Source organism: Mesocricetus auratus, unplaced genomic scaffold (genome assembly GCF_017639785.1).
Source record: "Mesocricetus auratus isolate SY011 unplaced genomic scaffold, BCM_Maur_2.0 Super-Scaffold_6730, whole genome shotgun sequence".
Taxonomy (NCBI): Eukaryota; Metazoa; Chordata; class Mammalia; order Rodentia; family Cricetidae; genus Mesocricetus; species Mesocricetus auratus.
The window spans coordinates 89,093,271-89,112,791 of record NW_024429184.1 but is presented as its reverse complement, the minus strand read 5'-3'; the positions used below and the strand labels follow the sequence as shown (position 1 = coordinate 89,112,791).

The 19,521-nt window shown below is 46.4% G+C and overlaps 1 protein-coding gene across 1 annotated transcript; it reads right to left on the bottom strand.

Annotated features, from left to right (window-relative positions):
• Window positions 1-1,143: 1,143 nt before the first annotated feature.
• On the bottom strand, window positions 1,144-19,521 carry Cplx4 (complexin 4). The gene is made up of 3 exons (XM_005074651.4): window positions 18,971-19,521; window positions 16,903-16,990; window positions 1,144-3,806 (listed from the first exon to the last, which is right to left on the bottom strand). Exons 1-3 carry the CDS (start codon window positions 19,135-19,137, stop codon window positions 3,579-3,581), a joined length of 483 nt encoding a protein of 160 aa, XP_005074708.2. The 5' UTR covers window positions 19,138-19,521; the 3' UTR covers window positions 1,144-3,578.

The following is a 19,521-nucleotide window of genomic DNA, read 5'->3' as shown; positions in this document are numbered from 1 at the left end:
CAGCAGCAGTAGCAATGAGGCAAATCAACTCTGTGACAAGAGAGAAGGACAAGCCAGCGAAAGGCAGGAGTCAACTTTCTCCTGAAATAGCCTATGTATCTGGGCTCCTACAGGTGCCGTCCATCATCCAGGCCAGGTGGGTGAGGCAGACTGACTGTAATCATGAGGCAGTGACAAGGGATCCCTGGACCAGAGTTACTAGCTAGCTTAGCCAAGCCGGTGGGCTCTGGATTCAAAGGAAACACTGTCTCAATATATAAGGTGGAGAGCGGCTGAGGGAAGGCACCCGGTGTCAGCACTGGCCTCCATGTGCATCTGGAATGCCAGTGAGTATATACATATACACATGCACTCACAACACAAGTGTGCAAAGAAACCCTGCATTTGAGTTTCTGGTTTGAGTTTCATAACAAGTTGCTAAAGGAATCTTGGCTTGGGAATAGGAGAGACTGTCCAGCAGTTTGTGAGATGGCGTTAACATACACCTGCCATTTTGCACTGCATGTTTACACAAAGTGGCATCCTCAGCACTGAATAGTTCTACATTTTTTTAAAATGTGGTTTTTGTTTTCTTGAGACAGGGTTTCGTGTAGCCCAGGTTGACCTCAAACTCACTCTGTAGCCAAGGCTGGCCTTTAATTCATGGTCACCTGACTCTAACCCCATGTTCTGGGATTATAGACATTTGTCACCACATTCAAAATATTGATCAACTCCAAAAATTGTTGAAGATAATGTCCTACAATAGCATATATTCAGGAAAAAACTAATACTTATGTAGAAATAAATAAGTACATCTATATTTTTAGAAGATATGTTTTATTTTAATAAATGCTAAAATTATATGTAAAATTGTTTCAATATTTTTATGATTTACTGTCAGTGAATATCCATTTATATACCTAGAAACTCCAGTGTGTGTGAAAATTTCTCAGGTAAAAGGGGGTCACAAGACGAAGTTTAAGAAGCCTTGAACTTGCCAGGCAGTTGTGACACATGCCTTTAATCCCAGCACTTGGGAGGCAGAGACAGGAGGATCTCTCTGAGTTCAAGCCAACCTGGTCTACAGAGCTAGTTCCAGGACAGCCTCCAAAGCCACACAGAGAAAGCCTGTCTCGAAAAACAAAAAAAAGAAGCCTTGAACTTAATATACACATCCTCCCCACCTCATTCCATGAACTTGAGGTTTGGTGTTAACTGAGGTAATATGATCTGGCATGATGTTCTGGGGTGTGGTCAAAGTTAGTGCTTGGCATGTGTCATGCTGTAACTCAGCATGCATACTCTGTGTGGGGTGGTGTGCTTTGACGATTACATTATGGGGTCCTGTGACGCTATGCTGTGGTATGGTATGGCAGAGTCCGGTGGGCAGTGTTGTGGTGTAATGCGGTGCTATGCTGTGCTAATGTGCTGTGGTGTTATGAATGCTGCTGTTTTGTAGTGGTGCTGTGGTTTGGTGTGTAGTGGTGCTATGGTGTGGCATATTGTGACTCAAGTGGAATCGTGGCCAGTCCTCTGCAGGGCATACTGCTCCACTGGGGCAGTGACCAAATGGTATTGTGGTAACTTGGTCTGTCAAGATGAAGTGACAATTTAGTGATGTCCTTAGGCATGTTGGTTTCATATTGTATAGGAAAGTGAATCTTTGTACCATCCTGCAGGTGCTCTGTTGAATAATTAGACATGCGTTTTATGTCACAAAAGAAAAAAAGCCCAAATCTCAGGCAGACACAGCACCCCTCACCCAGCCCAGCCCACCACCCCATTGACTATAGGACAGTGACAGGCATCCACTTAACATGTCATTTAAAAGTATATTTTAAGGTTCCTTATGTAAAATGAAAACAACTCATACTAGTTCTGATAGAAGGGTGTGGTTTTAGAGTGTGTCCGTGGTGTGAGGGGCTGTGGCTGCTACAAGGTGAATCAGCCTCACACACAGCACCAATAATCACCAGGACTTTCTGGGCAGAGCCAAACATTGGTAAGGGCCATCAGTTCTGAACTTCACTACTTGGTTTTATTCACATGCCTTTATAGCATGAAGCTGCATTTTATACACTGAACCCATGAATCCAGGTATGACCCGTATCTTTATCTTATTACCCTCTAATAGAGAATTTCTTCTTGATAAAATGGTCCTCTACCCTTATTTGTGTCCTAGGACAAACAGATTCACTAAAAAGCCCCTTTTGTTTTGTTTTGATTGGTGTTGGCTAAACAGCTCTAAGTGTTTTGGAGGCAAAGCGTCGATTCGCTGTCTTTGAATGAGCTGGTGTTGGGAAAAAGACACCGGTGTCAACCCGGAGAAATAGTTCAGAATGTCGTTGTAATGTCCTGGAAGGCGAGCTGCGGAGTAGAACTTAGAGCAATGGGAAAAGAAACAGGGAGAGGGAAGCTAAGTGGATAAAGAATGTCAGCTTTACTGAATTGTTAGTTCTGTTTGTCTACCCTGTGCCCCCACAGCTATCAGAGTTCAGAGGAAGCATGCTCCACTCACAGGTAGAAACGGCTCTCTTAGCATCCCTCACTCTTGAACCTCACCTCCTTCAAGGTCATTCTGCACCTGCTGATGACCCCCAGTGCAGAGGGCTGGTGAAGTCTACTTTCTGCCTCTGCTTCTTATTTTTGACCACATTCCTAACCACCACTGCCACTTGGCTGAAATCATGTCTGCTATAGCTCAGACCGGCAATGTTCCCTAAAAGGATCATGTGCTGGGAGCTTGTCCTCAAGCTGGTAGTCTTCATTGGGAGGGACAATGGCAAATGGTTATTGGGAAATTTGGGGTTGTCAAGATGAAATGTCCGGTTAGCGATTTGTTTTTTGAGGTTCTGGAAATCTTGGGTGGTAGGACCTAGCTGAAGGAAGTGGATCACTGGGTGTTTCTAGTTCTTGGCTCTCCACTCCATCCTGTCTCCTTCCTGCTCAATCCCCTGGAGCCAAGCAACCATGGAGTGGACCTTCTGAACAGTGGGCTCAAGTAGGTCTTTCTTCTCTTTACCGTGTTTCTGTCAGGTATCTGATCACAGAAGAGAAGTGACTTGCACAATGTCTAAGCCAAATTTAAGAAAAAAACATCATAGATATCAAGGATGCTGGGAATAAGAGGTGGTTTGTTGTTTGATTTCTCTGTTGCCTGTAGTCCTAGTAATAGGTGCCTTTCTCTGTAGGTAACTGGCATCACTCTTATAACCGGTTGGACATTGTGAGACCCTGCTCACTAGGAAAGACAGTGGAGAGGAAATTCTACTTGCTCTTGTTTTTGGTTCCTTCTGGCTGTCCGAAAGACCTTTAACCAGATGGCTCTGCACCATAATTTAGAGCTGGTACTTCCTAGCTACTCATGGCTATAATGAAAAAGGAAGTATGTTACCTGCTGCAAGAGCTAGTTGGTGCTCTGTTAGGTACATCAAGATTGCCTGAATTGTGGTCTACGTGTTTGTAGACAGCTTTATCATCATGGCTTCCCTAAATGTATTTGCTATGCTCTGATGCATCATGGTCACCCCCCACCCCCAGGAGACCTGTCTTCCTGCAGGTGACCTCCCTCTCTCCTTCCATTACCCCACCACCCCTCACATCACAGAACATTTCTGTTCTGCTGACTGCTTGATTTCTGTGAGGGTGGCTTGTGCCTTTTCTTTAATGGCATCCAAGTCCATGTTCTGGAGGTTCTGCAGCTGCCCAAGGATAGAATCCTTCTCTTCTTCCTCATCTTGGTCTTCATCTACCATCTTTCGGAGATCTTCCGGCAAATCCACGTCATCCCCAGCCAATTGGATTTGCATCTCATCCATTTCACTCTGTGAAAAAAAAATCAGAAAAAAAAATACAGAGAAATAACTCTGAAATTGACCAACTGGATAAGTAGTTGAACAAACAAAGGACTGTCAGGAATGAGTGATGGGAGCAACACGCTTGGCTATTGTGCTGTGGCCCTGAACATGGAGGCAGCAGCAGAGGCTGCCCCTCCATGGTAGGAAATCCTTCACTTTAAGCATCTTGGATTGACTAGTGCCTTCTATTCCTACGGTTTTCCACTGTGCTCCCAGAGCAAGCAGCACTGGCATAACCTAGGAGACTGTTAGAATTAGAAATTCTGTGATCTTACCCCGGACATACTGAATCAGAAACCAATGGTACCCATAAATGGAAGTCCAGAAGCTCGCTCTCTCTCTCTCTCTCTCTCTCTCTCTCTCTCTCTCTCTCTCTCTCTCTCTCTCTCTCTCTCTCTCTCTCTCTCTCTCTCTCTCGTGTGGGTTTTTGTCTAATTAGATTTGGATCTTGTGCATGCCGTGCCTGGGCTGCCGTCACAGATGATTTTGAGTCCTTGTGTGGCGCATGTTCACTTGGTGCCCATGGAAGCCAGAATAGGACATTGGATCCTCTGGAGTTGAAGCTACAGACTGTTGTAAGTCACTGTGCCATGTGGGTGCTGGGAACTAAACACAGGTGTTCTGAAGAGCAGCTGATGCTCTTAACCGTGGATCCACATGTCTAGCCCCAGACACCCTCTTTTGATGTACACAGAAACTGCAGGTCCATCCCAGCTCTTTCTCAGAGCAGCACTATAGACTCTGCATAGCCTGAAAGCCTCGTGTCATGGCTTGCGAGTGTGACTGACCCCCACTCTAGGGGGGGCATTTGAGTTGGCAGTGACCACCCATGACTCCATTATTTCAATCTTTACATTTTAGTGGCAACTCTTTCCTTCCCTTCTGTTGTACTGGGGCCCCCTCAGGGACACAGAATCATGACCTGGGCCCACCAGTGCCTGGAGAATAGTGTGGCATGTAGCTGATACGTGTTACAGGTGCGGTTCCTTGGTGGTATGCTGTATGACTGGTTCTATTGCCAAGTAACCTGGCTGCAGCAGGATTTTCTAGTGTACTGTCCCTAGGTTCCTGCCCTTTAGGCTGCAGAGTGGTTGGTAATGAGAAAAGGCTAATAAATAAATAAATAAATAAATAAATAAATAAATAATTAAATAAAAGGTCCCCCAGGAATGGTTCCTAGCATCTGTTGTCCCAGATGACAGCTCTTAAACCATTTCCTATCCGGCTGTAACGTATCTGCCAGGTCTTCAGCCTTCTGTGCAGTGTACTGTGGGCCACCTTGCAGGAGGACAGTTGGAGGCTACAGAATTTACAAATGACAGCCACTAAGCAAATATCCGGATGAACAATACCTACAGGGTGGGTGCTAGCATAGGCTTTTTACATCATCATCCTTTCTGATACCCTTTACTTCCCTCCTGTACGGAATAAAATCACTTGTGGTCATGTTACTTTTAATCAGGTCACACTGATTTGACTTGAGACAGATTAGTATCTGCCGGAGTTCCTTGGTAAAGTCAATACCTAAGGAGATGGAAATGCCCCTCACCTGGGTGCCTAGCAGAGATGATCCAAAACCAGTTGTCACAGGATCTGGGAGATGCATGAGGATAATGCATGCACTATTTATTCTCCATCTCTAAATGGGCGAGGAGGGACTCAGTCTTCCCCCAACTCTGGCGATCTTCTCTAGGCAAGCCTTGGGGATGTGAAGACCAGCAACCTTTCCCTAGGGTCCCAATTATCTGGATACAAGTAGAGTGTCAGCAAGTCTGGCTCTCGAATGAGCTTGGGAGGCAAGTGTGTGATGCCTTTGGGGAAGACCTTTCTATAGACTTCCGGCTCAGCCTCTGGAGATGATGTAGGCCAGCCCTGCACTTGGCAGGTGACTTAGTCCCTCCCAGTGCTTAACAGATTAATTAGTTCCTACTCAAAGCATTGTGAGAGCAATTAGTAAATCCCTAGGGGTCCCCAGTCAATCCTGCATTTCCATTTGCTTTTATTTACCCATCTTAATGGTCTGATTTCCTTGTAGATTACCCTCTGGGCATTCCTGCTGGAGTAGTAGGAAAAAGACTTCATTCAATTCTCTCTGAGTTCCTGCAAAACAGAAACTTCTGAACCCCTCAATCAAATGTAAATGACTTAAAAGATAATCCTGGGGGTCCTGGCCCCTCCCCTACGATTAGAAGTAAAATCTCTGCGCATGTCAGCAGGTTGGACTCTGGACAGAAGGCCTCTTGACAGAGCGACCACTGTGGGCCTAGAGGTTCAGGTACTAGAAGGCAGAGGAAACCTATGTGCACCAGCCAGCCAGTGCTGTGAAACAACGAACCTACTCTCCTTACAGGGGACGGGGATCTCTCAGCTCCATCTGCCTGGAGAACCTAGCACAAAGCACAAGCACCTAAGAAAGTGTCTTAATGGCTTCCCTTCCTCATCTCCTTGTCCAGGGAATGCTGGGATCCACCATGGCTGCCAACTCGGAAGAGGGATCTCCATCACCCCACTTCCGCCAAAGTTGCTCTCACAGTGGGTTTCTCTGGCAGCAATAGCATCATTGAGAGCTTCCTAAAAGTGAATCCTTGGGTCCTCCCCAGAGCGGCTGATCCAGACACTCAAGGCAGACTGTAAGTCTGATCTAGCCCCCAGTGTTTCTAGAGCTACTCAAGCCTGGGTGGGGCCCTGTTTTATACTTCTTGAAGGTGGGCTGCAGCTTGCTCGCCTTCTCAGAGTCCAGCAGATTCTGACATGGGGACACAGAGCATACCTGTTATTTTCCTTGGAGAGTGCACAGCACCCATCACCATGACCAGTTCTGTTCTCACAGCTACCCACTCATCCTCACAATCCCACTAGGGGGTCACGGTCATTGACTGGAGAGTTCTGCTACCTGAAGAGACTGCAATATACACACAGGGTGTGCGAGCATCGCCATCATACCCAGCCTTTCAGAACTTCATTTCCTTCTATATAAATTGAAGTTCGTATTGTTTGCCTCTGAGTTGGATGGGATTGTTGGATAACCACTGAGCTGGTCCTAGAGCTAGGGCTAGGTTAGTGGGTGACATTTGTAATATCTGTGACTTCCTCCTGCAAGGTGACTTACAGTACAATACATGGAAGGCTGACAGCCAGACAGCCAGAAGACCTGGGGTCAAGTCCCAAATCTGTCAATCATTCTGTGACCTTGGGCACCTTATTTTCCAAGTCCGAAGTTGAGTGGGAGGACCACTCCAAGTTTACTGAATAAGACATGTCATGAAAGCCCCCTGCCCCAAACTTCCAGCCCTGGATAAGGGTAGCTATGATTAGGAATATCTCAGAGGAAGGTGAGAAGCTGTGTTTAAGCTCCTGCTAAAAGGGCCCTTGGGGAAGAGAAGGCCTGAGACAGACCAAAGCAAAGGGTGAGAGAGCTCAGGCAGGAGCCAAGGACATGCAGGTAAGGAGAGTGAGCAGGATGGATGGAGCAGACACTGAAGCCTAGTTTCCACCTCCCCTAGGGAACTGCCTGCTGCGGGGTCCTTGTTTACTCCTCAGACGGTGACTGTTTTATCCAGACCTCCTACTGCTCAGTGACAAAGCTTAGGTTGGAAGACCATAAATATTCTGACTCTGTTCACACTTCAGGAAAGGTAGCCATCCTCAGTACAGCCCTCTTTACTCAAGTACAGGTACAGACAAGACCCAGAATGACTGCGGGGGCTGGAAGCAGCTCTGGGAGGGGACAGGACCCAGAGTCAAAGGAAGCAGTACAATCAGAGGACTCAGGGGCCAGACTTCATTCTCAGAGGCTGTTTCGTTGATTCCATTCCTAGAAATAACATTCCCCATTTGTTTCCATTTTCTTTCTTTACTTTTTTTTTTTACAGGTCTCATTTATCCCAGGCTTGCCTTGAACTCACTATGTAGCGTAGGGTGGATTCGAACGACTGATTCTACTGCCTCCACTATTCAAACGCTAGAATTAAAGGGGTGTTCCACCATGCCCAATTTATTATTGTTGTTACTGAGGCAGGGTTTGGCTCTGCAAGATGGCTGGTGTGGTTGTCACTATGGAGTCTGGCTGGCCTTGAACGTTTGGCAATCTGCTAGCCCAGCCTCCCAAGTAAGTGTTGGGATTACAGACAGGTGCCAACTGGCTGCCTGTCATTTCTAGATATCACCTTGGGGCATTTTTAATGCAGCCAAGTACAAACTATTTCTTTGCAAGCTGGCCATCTTAGTCTCTTCACCAGACTTACAGGTTTGTTACCAGCCTGGATACCCTGTTATTTAAACAGATCCATATTCTGATAGTGTCCTTCCCTATGACTGACCCCCGACCGTTTACCCAAGAATGAACATAACCCTGGATCTCAGACTTCCTCCTCTCTAACTTTTGCCCCCTTCATCTCTGACCACATTTGAGGTGTCTGTCATCGTAGGATGTTCTGCCTTCATGAAGCTGAGTGCGGTTAAGCCAATACCTGTTTGATGCCAGGGAGATCTGATCTGGTTCCACTTGAGGCTTGTTGGTTTATTTTGGGTGTGTGATATACCAAATAGTTGATGGGTAGATGTTCCCTGATGTGCGACATGATGGCCTTCAGTAGGTACTTCTTGCCACAGGACCCATAAGGCAGATGCTTGCAAAAGCATCATTTCCTGTGGGTGTGGTGGCTTATGCCTATAACTCCAGCACGTGGAGAGCTGAGACAGAGATTGTCAACAGTTCATGACCAAACTAAACTACACAACAAGTACCAGGTCAGCTGCACAGGTCATCATTTTCCTTGTTAGAAATGTCTTTTTGTGGTTGTTAATTCAGCAGGCTACCAGAGTGGCCCAGCAGGACAAGATGGTCCATATAGTCAAGTTGGTTTAGGTCCCTATCACCCATATACAGGCTGTGTAACCTTGAGAAGCTGCTTTGCCTCTCTGAGTTGGTGTTCTGTCTGACACTGATGGCTTCAGTGAGAATGCTGGTGTGACTGAGGAAATATGTTATCTCCCTCTGGGCATTCAGTCCACTGCTGTTTAGGGGGTTTGGGGGGAGGGGCAAAGGGAACCAGGGCAGGTCGAGGAGGGGGGGAGGAGGGAGGCAACGGGAGGGGACTTCACAGGGCCTCCCTGCTGCCTATCAGCAGAAGCAGCTGCTGGAGGCAGGCAGGCTCAATGCCTCAGATCCTGCAGAAACCCCACGGACATTTAATGCTAAAAAGACTTCTGAAGAAGCCTTGAGACATCTTTATTATTATACACATATATTTTAATGAAGCAAATTTTAAATTCTAGTGGAGTTTTCAATATGACAAGACACATTTAAGGACTGCTGGGTTGAGAGACTTGTGTAATGGGCAATGCCCTTCATGTGGCAGACAAACACCAGGTGTAACTAAGTCGCACAGCTCAGCAGGGGGACAGCATGCTCTCCAGTGACTGACCCAGATTGACAATTCTGTTAATAGGATTGGGGCACACTGTGGGACTCTTTTCTCTTATTAATTTGGCCTGACTTACATATTCTGAGTCGGTTGGGGACAGGGCTCATTTACTTTTAGAAGGACCTGCAGCTTTATTTAAAACATGGAACTTACTGAATTAGAAAAAAATGACATTTTAGTTATAATATAAAGTCGTCTCTTGTATGTAACACTGTAATGTCCAGTCGAGCCCTGTGCTTTGCATGAAAATGTATTTGAATATACTTCTTATGGCAGGTTCTTTCTGATGTTTCTGATCTGTTGTTCTTTGGGTATGGGGTATTATTCTTATTCTCTGTTATCTCAGTAACAACCATTCAATCAGCAGTAGTACAGTCTCTCTCCCTCCCCCCCAATGCATATGTGTTCATGTGTATGCATATGTGTTCTTGTGTATGCCTGTATGAATATGAATGTGCCATGGCCCATGCTAGGCACCGGGTCAAAGATGAAGCCAGTCCTGTTGAGAATCACATGGTATCTGTGAATATTTAGGATCCTAAGATGATAAAGGATCTCAATCTTCCCAATGCTGTGATTCTTTAATATAGTTCCTCATGCTGTGGTGACCTCTAATCATAAAATTATTTTGTTGCTACTTCATGACTGTAATTTTGTTACTGTTATGAATTATAATGTAAATATCTGTGTTTTCTGATGGTCTTAGGTGACCCTTGTAAAAGGGTCATTTGCCTCGAAGGAGGTCACGACCCACAGGTTGAGAACCTCTGATATAAAGGCTGTGCACCAAGGCAGGTGGGCCTGGCGGAGGCTGGCCCAGTCCATCCTTCAGTGAGGGAGGAAGCCACGGAAAGTTTTGGAAGAAGAGCACTAAACCAACGATCTCCCCTAAGGAAAAGCAAGTGCAGGAATCAGGGTGCAGGGACAGAGTGGGGTGAATGGAGCATGCCTGGAAGCATGGAACATGGAGCAGCCTGCAATGCAAAGAGACAGAAGCCACAAAGCCACCGCATGCCATGCAGGTCACACCTTGGGATTTCTTTAAAAGCTGTAGTTGGCCTTTGGGGAAACCCAAACAGAGAGGGAACGGGGTAAGATCTGCATTTTGGAAACCTTTTCCCAGAGTGACAAGGCTCAGAGCTGCTGTCCTAACAGGTGGAAAGTAGGGCAATGTGAACAGGGATGAGCTGGGAGACTCTGCAAGGTCAACTAAGGTGACTGGGCCATTGAGGCTGGAACACACAGAAGAGTCAAGTGTGACTTCGGTATGCCAGTGAGGTGACCAGGCAGTGGCATTTAGGGAAGAGATTAAGCTACAACATGGAGGGGGCAGCAGAAAACAATAGTCAGATGCAGCCATCCGGTAGGAATGTATAGGCATGAGTGAGAAGAAGAAGCCATCTCAAGGGAGATGGCCAAGGGAGTGCTCTGGAGTGTTCTAGAAAATGGGGGTGGAGAGGGGAATGTAACCTATAAAGAAAAACATAGAGTTGGTAAATCAGAGCAGAAGGGTAAATGGAGGAGAGGGAACTGCGTGGCGGAAGTCACCACTGGGTCTAAGAAAACAAGGGGCTCAGACGAGAAGGAAGTGTGTGGATAGACCGTTGACGTTCTAAAGCAGTGGTTTTCAAGCTGCGGGTCACAGCCCCACGGGGTTGGCTTATCAGATTTTTACATTGTGATTCATACCAATAGCAAAATTAGAGCTGTGACGTAGCAATGAAATGACTTTATGGTTGGGGTCACCACAGCATGAGGAACTGTATTAAAGGGTCACAGCATTAGGAAGGTTGAGAACCTCTGAGCCAAAGGAAGATGGAGCCTGCAGGCAGGAGCCAGGCCAGTGAAGGTGTGCTCAGGTAAAAAGTGCTGCTTGGTTGTTTTAGTTGGGATGGGGGCAATTTCCTCAATGGAGCCCGTAGACAAGGAGACACTGAAGGTGCCAAGCAAGAGATAACTAAAGGGTAGAGGTGATCTCACCTAACAGGAGCATGGATGACACTGGGCATCTTAAACGCTCCACTGGTCTCCAACCGAAAACCAGAGGAACCCAACACAGGCTCGGTGTGTGATGATGAGCATATGACAACTGGTGTATATACATACATACATACATACATACATACATACATGCACATCCCTTAGAGTGTTGCAACATGGCTACTGCATTTATCTGAAGCCTTATCTAACTGCTGCAATCAACAATGGCCATCCAAAGCCTATGTCGCTCCGTTTTTAAGATCACTATTGCTTTTCCAGCCAGTAACAGAGTGAAGCCCTCTCTCCTAAGAAACACCAGCCAAGTAGGCTCTTTAGAAAATACAGTTCTAATTCCTCATTAGACCTGACAGCTCCTGGGAAGGCATTTTTTCTCAAATCTGTTCCTTTCTTGGCTTTGTTTAAGGGAACATGTCTACACTGCCTCCTGCAGTTATGTAACCATGGTGTTGGTGACCCTAGGGTGCTGTGAATGAAGAGTCATGGACATGTTGAATTGGTCCAGTTCCCTGTGGACTGTTAACACTCTGCTCTGACTGTTCTCCTCCTGTAGGTGATAACACAGGGCTGCATATGCTACAAATGTTGTGTTGGAAGGGGTGGCTGCTAGGACCTCACTGGTGGAGTCCAGTCATTCTCTGCCCAGAGCCATTTTCTTTGTTAGCCCACCCATTCAGTTCTAATATCTTGCACTGTGGAGGAGACAGTTTAAAGGGGGCATGAGGAGTTGGGGCATGGAAAAGTAGTAAGTGAAGAATAATCGTCCCAGTAAGCTTCATGATCTTTGGTAAACCTCTCCATTTATACACTCTTCAGGATTATGTATTGAGTGCATACGTATGATGTGTGCTTCCCTGGAAGTCAAAAATAAATCTAATAAAAAGTTAAAAGCACTCGGGCACAGATGCCAAGGAGCTGAAGCCTGGTGGCCATCCTGGAAGCCAGATCTGTTCTAGGGAGAGGACTTAGTGATTGTTGGGGGGTGTCTACGATGGCATGTTCCTCAGATGACCTTGCATGGAAAGCAGGTAGTGACTAGGTTCCTAGTGGCCTCGGGACCACTATCAGAGAGCCAGTGACTAGAGAGCAAGTGGCAGGTCGTTCAGGGCCTCTCGCATGTACATGTCTCTAGCTCAGATTCTGACTGTGATATTCAGAGAAGACTCCAAAGGTTCCATTGGGAAGGGCTCCGTAGCACAGTCCAAGGCAAAATGAAGATTTGTCTATAGTGTGTCAAACCCAGCAGGGTGGTCATTGGGACAAGTTGGCTGGAGACAATATTTAAACAAAAGGGTGAGCTTTTTAGCACCCCTACTTCATCCTCCCCCATCTTCTCTTGCAGTTTAATACTCTAATTCTGTCAGTTCACAGCCAATTAATGTCATTGCAGAATCATCTAACAGTTAAAGCGGAGAACACTGTTCCTAGGACTCTCTCCCAGTGTGGCACAGGAAGATTTAAAACACACACTCTCATCCTCAACAGCAAAAAGAGTAGAAAGGGAAACTGTCATCCAGATACTTGTTTTGCAGAGTGCTAACCCGGCTACCCCCCCACAGGTCAGGGAGAGCTTTTCAGATGGCTACCACTAGGGGGCACCTGGCATTGGGGATCATCCATGTAGGCAGCCTCAGGGGTGAGTTCCATGGTCATGCCTGTAGGAGGCACCATCCAGAGCTGCCGTTCTTGGAGACAGGGAGCCATTGTCCCAATGCTGATCTCAGCCTGTCTCCAGAGCTGCATTTGACCCTCTTGGGCTCCTGTGACTATTGCTCTCTGAACCTCATCAGTGAGTGGGAAAGGGAACAGGTAACTCTAAGAGGCAGAGGAGGCTCCCAAGGGTGTAGCTAAATGGTATCTACAGGTGCCATGCATTGAGGTTGGGGAAATCAGCTGCATCTGGTTCTACACAGACTAGGTGGAATATGACCTGATTTTTTCCCCCTTCCAGACAAGTTTTCTCTGTGTAGCAACCCTGGTCGTCTTGGAACTCACCTTGTAGACCAGGCTGACCTTGAACTCACTGAGATCCGCCTGCCTCTGCCTCCCAAGTGCTGGGAATAAGGAAGCGTGCCACCACTGCCTGGCTTCTTTTTCTTTCTTTTTTTTAATGCACAGTTTTAAATACTGTTTTCACAGAAAGCCATGCTGAATTCCAATTCTTTACAAAAAACCAGGTGATTGTATCATAAGCAATGTTCTCAGTGTTTCTCACACCATTGGGAAATTTGTAAAACACCATAGAGAATCAATTTTACAAAAAGCAGCCATAAGCTAAAAACACCACAGGGAGCTGAAAGGCAACTTGCCAATGAACCGTAGGTGTGCTTGGGTGAAATTCTCATCTGTGTATTTGGAGCTGAGGCAGCCAGGCAGACCTCTGCAAACCATTAGGGATTAAGAAAACAGGGGAACCTTGCTGTTCATGGGAGTGGGACTCAGTGGCTTATCCCTAAAAGGGTCAGGTAATAGAGCAGTGCAGGTTGCCCAAAGACTTTAGTGTAGTTTTAAGAAAGATAGAGTTCAAAAATTGCCCTCAATTGTTTGGGAACTAAAAGAACAGACAGCAATACCACAGGTGCAGGGGCCTGAGTTCAAATCCTTCTGTGTTTTGTTCTTGCTTGTGGTCAGGAAGGCTGGGGTGCAACCTGTTTTGTAACTCACTTGGCACACTCAGACATGGGTTCCCTTAACTCTCCTGAGCTGGGAGAGTCTTCTCTTGGGTGCACAGGGAGGTGACAGCGTGCAGTTAGATGACCTCCCAGGCCTCCTCTGCAGGACTCTTGCAAACCATCAGGAGCTGGCCTGGAGAAATTGCTCAATGGTTAAAGCAATTGCTGCACAACTGTGAGGATGCGAGTTCAGATGCCCAGAGCCCACGAGAAGTTGGACACAGTTGTGCCTGCCTTGGAACCAGTAGTCCTGTGGTGGGCTGGGAGGTGGAGACAGGACAGTTTCCACAAGTTCACAAACCAGCTAGCCTGGCATATGCAGAGATAAACGAGACACTGTTTCAAACAAATGGGAATGACAGGCAACAAGGGAGACTGTCTTCTGACCTCCATACAGATCCAGGGCACATGTGCACACACACACAAAGCCATATGCATACACACATGTGTGCAGATGGGAAACTGAAACAATCAGGTGAAGGTGATGTCTCCAAGCATTGTGCATTGGAGGCAGCTTTGGCAGGAAGGGCATGTGTGAGCATGGGTAAGCCATGCAGGGAAACTGCAGGACTCCATTGTTGAGGGCATGTGTGAGCATGGGTAAGCCATGCAGGGGAAACTGCAGGACTCAATTGTTGAGGGCATGTGTGAGCATGGGTAAGCCATGCAGGGAAACTGCAGGACTCCATTGTTGAGGGCATGTGTGAGCATGGGTAAGCCATGCAGGGGAAACTGCAGGACTCTACTGTTATTGATTTCCCAGCCCCTCATCCTCCACTGCCAGCTGGCTTTGGCAAGTGGTTGCCTAGGATGTGGTGACCACCATTTCCCGAAGAGCATGCACAGAAGTTGCCCTTTTCATGGAAATAACTCATTTCTTTCTATAGTTTCTAGTGGGAAGCTCTGGTTCCAAAGGATATCTTGGCACGTAGAACTGGGGTGACTGATTTTTTGAAGAACATTGAGAGTCCAGACAATGCTGCTAAGCCCCAGGTGTCCCCCATCCCTGAGTCTGGAAATGAGCAAGAATAATAAACTCCCCACTAGAGAAGGGATGAGCAAAGGTGAGGTCCTTTGGTTCAGGAGCCCGAGTTGTTGCATTGATGACATACATGGCTGTTCTCACCTTGAGTCCCCTAGACCCCTGATGGTTTCTATGAGGAAATTAGACAATTTTGTGGCCACTGATCACCCCACCTCTAACCAGTGAGGTCCTGCCTCCTGCCACGTGCTTTGCTGGCTCTTCTTCATTATCTCAGACAAAGCTTTATCAGATCAGGTTGAGTGTCATTGTCATCCTTTTCTACATAAGGGAAGCGAGGCTATCAGAAGCTGGACTGTGTCACCCTGGCAGAGCCATGCTGGAGACCTGACCTCCCTTACAGCCCCACTGAGTGACGACAGAACAGTTGTGAAGCTTCTAAAAGCCTAACCTTTGTGGAAGATCCATGCCTGGATGAGTGTGTGAGTGTGTGTGTGCTTGTGCAAGTATGTGTGGTGTGCACATGTGTATGTGTGTGTGCACATGTGTGTTTGTGTGTATGTGTTTGGTGTATGTGTGCCAGTGAACATGTGTGTGTTTGTGTGTATGTGCACATTTCATTTCTGTGTGTGCATGTGTGTGTGTGTGTGTGTGTGTGTGTGGCGTTGAGTTGTGCTCTATTCATTCCATTCAAAGCAGTGTGGCGTTGAGTTGTGCTCCATTCATTCCATTCAAAGCAATGTGTGTACTGATTTCATCCAGTGGCCCAAGGACAATTGCTGGGTGTTTCTTCTCAGCACTGTATGTGAGACATAGGCTGCCTCCATAGGACAGGTTACACGCAGCCCATGCCAGGCCAGAGCATCTCAGGAAATCCACCCAATGATGAGAGTGGAAGGGGAGGGGTTTAGCAGTTCCTTCCTTTCTAAAATGCAAGCAATGTGGAGAAAAGTAACAGCTGAGTGGCCAGGAGCCTTCTTCCTGACTCACTGGACGCCTGGGAAAACAAATTTGCATCTCACTGGTATCTTCTCGTTGGGAACAAGAGGCCTAGAAGGTCTCTCCAGGGACCTTCACGGGATCCACTGAAGGCAATTTTACCTCATGCAGACATGGACGTGGCTCATTTTTGTTTGCACTTAGGAGGACTTTCACGTTGGTTGTTCTGTAATAGACAATGCACTTTCAGAATAAAATCTTGAACACCCACTGCATGGGTGAAGGCAGGGCAGTTCACAGAACTGGGTAGTGCCTCGGGAAGTACCAAGGCAGGAGGAACACAAGACACAAGTGGGAATAGCCAAGGACTTGGCCCTCTGCCTCTTGGAGACGAGTCCTAGAATGATGTATCTGAGACATAGCATGCCAATACATCCTCTTTCCAGTAGGCAGGGATACACAGGACCATAGTGACCTCTCAAAAGGTCTGATATGGAGAAGATGATGTCACCTAAGGGTCACCACTTCTATCGCCTTCCAAAGTGAGAGGCCAATTGTCCCTTGCAACAGAGGCAGGAAGCTAACGAAGTAAGACCCTGACTTGGGGTAGGGAGGGTGTATCTTCTGCTAAAATACAATGCCCAACACCTAGAAAGAACTTAACAAATGTATGGATGTATAGAGGTTCTGCAACAACAAGGAGGACCCTGTCTCAGATAAGGAACAGTTCCAATGCTGTTGACATTTGAGCCATCTCATGTGCACACCCACATTCACACACGCAAATGTGCAAATATGTCTCTCTCTCTTTCTCTCTCTCTCTCTCACACACACACACACACGAATCTCATTTATCAGTACTCATGTTTTTTTGAGTCTAACATGAAATTTATAGAAATTAAGCCATTTACAGGAACTCCTAGTTCAATGCTCTTTTTATAATAGCACATCCATAAATTAGAACATGTACTTATCCATCAACGTTACCTTGCTGATATTCAAACCTTCTCCATTTTTTATTAAGGCACAATGGGACACTTTCTTACCTTTGGGAGCCTGTATTTGTCCCTGAGGTGGACTCGGAGGCATGCCCTCTCTGCCTTTTTCTGAGTAAATGCAGCATCTCTCTCCATCCTAAAAAACAGGTAAAGAATAGGAGACAGGGTCATAGGAGATAGAGAGTCTCAAATATTCTGGCTGGTCCTCAGGGAGCAGGACCCTGGGTCATACTTGACTGCCACTGACCACTGGCATCTGGAAAAATGTAGAATTCCCCCTCTAAGTCCCCAGTATCTGCTCCTCTTTTCCTATCATCACTGTAGTCCAGCGCTCCAGTCCTCGGGCAATGCGGCCTGGGAATGTCTTTGGGAAGTAAGCAGAGAGCATTCGAAGGATGACTGTGGATGGGCTGTGTGGTCCTGGACCCTGACCCTCAGCATCACCCACGGGGAAGGCAGATTCCACATGTGCTCCCATTCTGCTGCCTCTACCTTTCAGGTGAGGAGGCTGTTTTTCTAATAAACCCTTCCCTGAGCACTTACAGAAGCAAAAATCACCAGGCATCCTACTCCAGGGCTGAGACATTCTTTGGAGGTGCCTGTGGTGTTAGGAGACATGATGCCAAGTTCTTTCCCATCATTGTCACTGCTGCCAGGCCCCAGTGACAGTGTTCAAACAGTGTTACCTTCCCTAGTCAGAGACACTATCTACAAACGAAGCAGTTTCAATTCCTGTCATGTCAGTCTGGGCACCCACTGGATGGAGGGCCTAATCCGGAGGTTCTCAACCTGTGGGTCGAGACTCTTTTGGGGGTGATATATCAGATATTTACATTATGATTCATAACAGTAACAACATTGCAGTTATGAAGTAGCAATGAGAATAATGTTACGGTTGGGGGGTCACCACAACATGAGGGACTGTATTAAAGGGTTGCAGCATTCAGAAGGTGGAGAACCACAGCCCTAATTGGACCCATGATCAGGCCAATTTGAAATGGATTCCCTGGGCCATGATGATCTACACAAATGCATAAAGCTTTGGGAAATATGGGAAAAGTTCACAAGAATGGCTTCCCTCCTTAGTTGCCCACAGAAGTGCATGGTTCATGCTGAGTTTATTCAAAGGCACTGTCTCTGCTGTGTTGGGATGGACCAGGTGTGTTCATTTTTAAGGTGAAATTTGGCTTTTTTTTTAACTTGAAGCTGTGAAGTATGCCCAACCATTACACAAAAGGCAATTTAGAAGACAGGCTACATCTGAACCAAAAAAAAAATCAGATTAATGACTGATCACTGTGCCTGGGACTCAAGTGGTCTTGAGTCAATTCTACCTCCAGAATGTTCTAGAATAGGCTTGAGACAGCATTGTGTCCAACCTTCTAATTTTTAGAGAACTAGGAAAAGTGATTTATCCAAGAGGTTAATGCAGATCCTTTCCACTCAATATTTTATTAGGAAAACTTTCAAACATCCAGGAAACTTGAAAGAGCCTTAGGTTGAAAGCCACGTTTCAATGACATAGCTTCCCCAGTTCGAATCTTACGTTTTAAGACATACCTATCATTCTACCCATTTATTCATCTTACATTTTGATAGATTTAAAGCTGCAAAAAGCAGTATACCTCCCCAGAACACTTCAGCCTGCATATTTATTTATACAACCTCTACCTTTCTTTTGAAGAAAAGAACTGCATGCAATTCAATTTCCCAAACTTTAAAGTATACCATTTGGTAATACCTTTCAATGCCCTCACCTGTGTGACCCAAGGCCTTTAATCGGAAAGATTAAAATGACACCCTGGCCAGTTTTTTTTTTCCTTGACCAATCAAATCAAGGCCAATTACAAATGTGCCTAAACCAGGAAGTGTTATGCTGCATTAAGCATGGTGGACAGGCTCGCTTAGTGTTCTTCACTTCCATCTGTATTAGTAGCATGCAGAGGCAGCAATGCTACGGGGTTCTGCTTTAGCAGAACCAACTTTCATCCGGCTAGATGGAAAGGGTCAGAGGAAAAGCGTCCTTGGAAGCCAAGAGCCATCAGCCCCGGCACTGGAGGCTTGCACTCTGGATGGACCCCTTTGCTCTACAGGGGATCGAAGTCACGGTACTCACTTCTCTTCAATCATCTGCTTCTGGTATTCCTCGTATTCCTCTCTAGTCATCCCTTGAGCTGCTGCGGGGTCCGAGGTCCCTCCTTCTTCTTTCTTTTCTTCAGACCCACCTCCAAATCCTAAATTCTTTACTTGGTTACTTATCATATTTTTCACAAAGAAAGCCATGGTCTCTGCCCTTAGAGAGCTGAAACCCAGTTAAAGCCTGACAGTAAACAAAGCCAGACCAAAGTAAAGCCTCCAAATGTTCTCAACCACGGCCACACATTTGGGAGCGAAGGATTTGCGCAGCTTCCTCGGTCCAAGGGCACAGGATAGGGGAGAGTGCTTTTGCTAGTTGTAAGCTGGATTAGAGGGCGAACTCTTAGCGTAGAGGCAGATGGTTCCGGTTACTAAAGCCCACAGTCAGATGCAGCCTTCTGCCTTATGATTAATACACTCAGCTAATTTTACGGGGCAGAAGCCCTGTCCATTCTCTGCACCACTTTTCTTAGCCATCTAAACTTATTTTATTTATTCATTTATTTATTTGGCCAGAGCTGGAGATAGAGT

What these genes read in the sequence shown, in the direction of transcription:
- Cplx4 (XM_005074651.4), bottom strand. Translation starts at nt 19,137, where the DNA reads ATGGCTTTCTTTGTGAAAAATATGATAAGTAACCAAGTAAAGAATTTA. An exon ending in AAGCAGATGATTGAAGAGAA is followed by an intron (nt 16,991 to 18,970) that starts GTGAGTACCGTG and finishes CCTGTTTTTTAG; the next exon opens with GATGGAGAGAGATGCTGCAT. An exon ending in ACAAATACAGGCTCCCAAAG is followed by an intron (nt 3,807 to 16,902) that starts GTAAGAAAGTGT and finishes TTTTTTTCACAG; the next exon opens with AGTGAAATGGATGAGATGCA.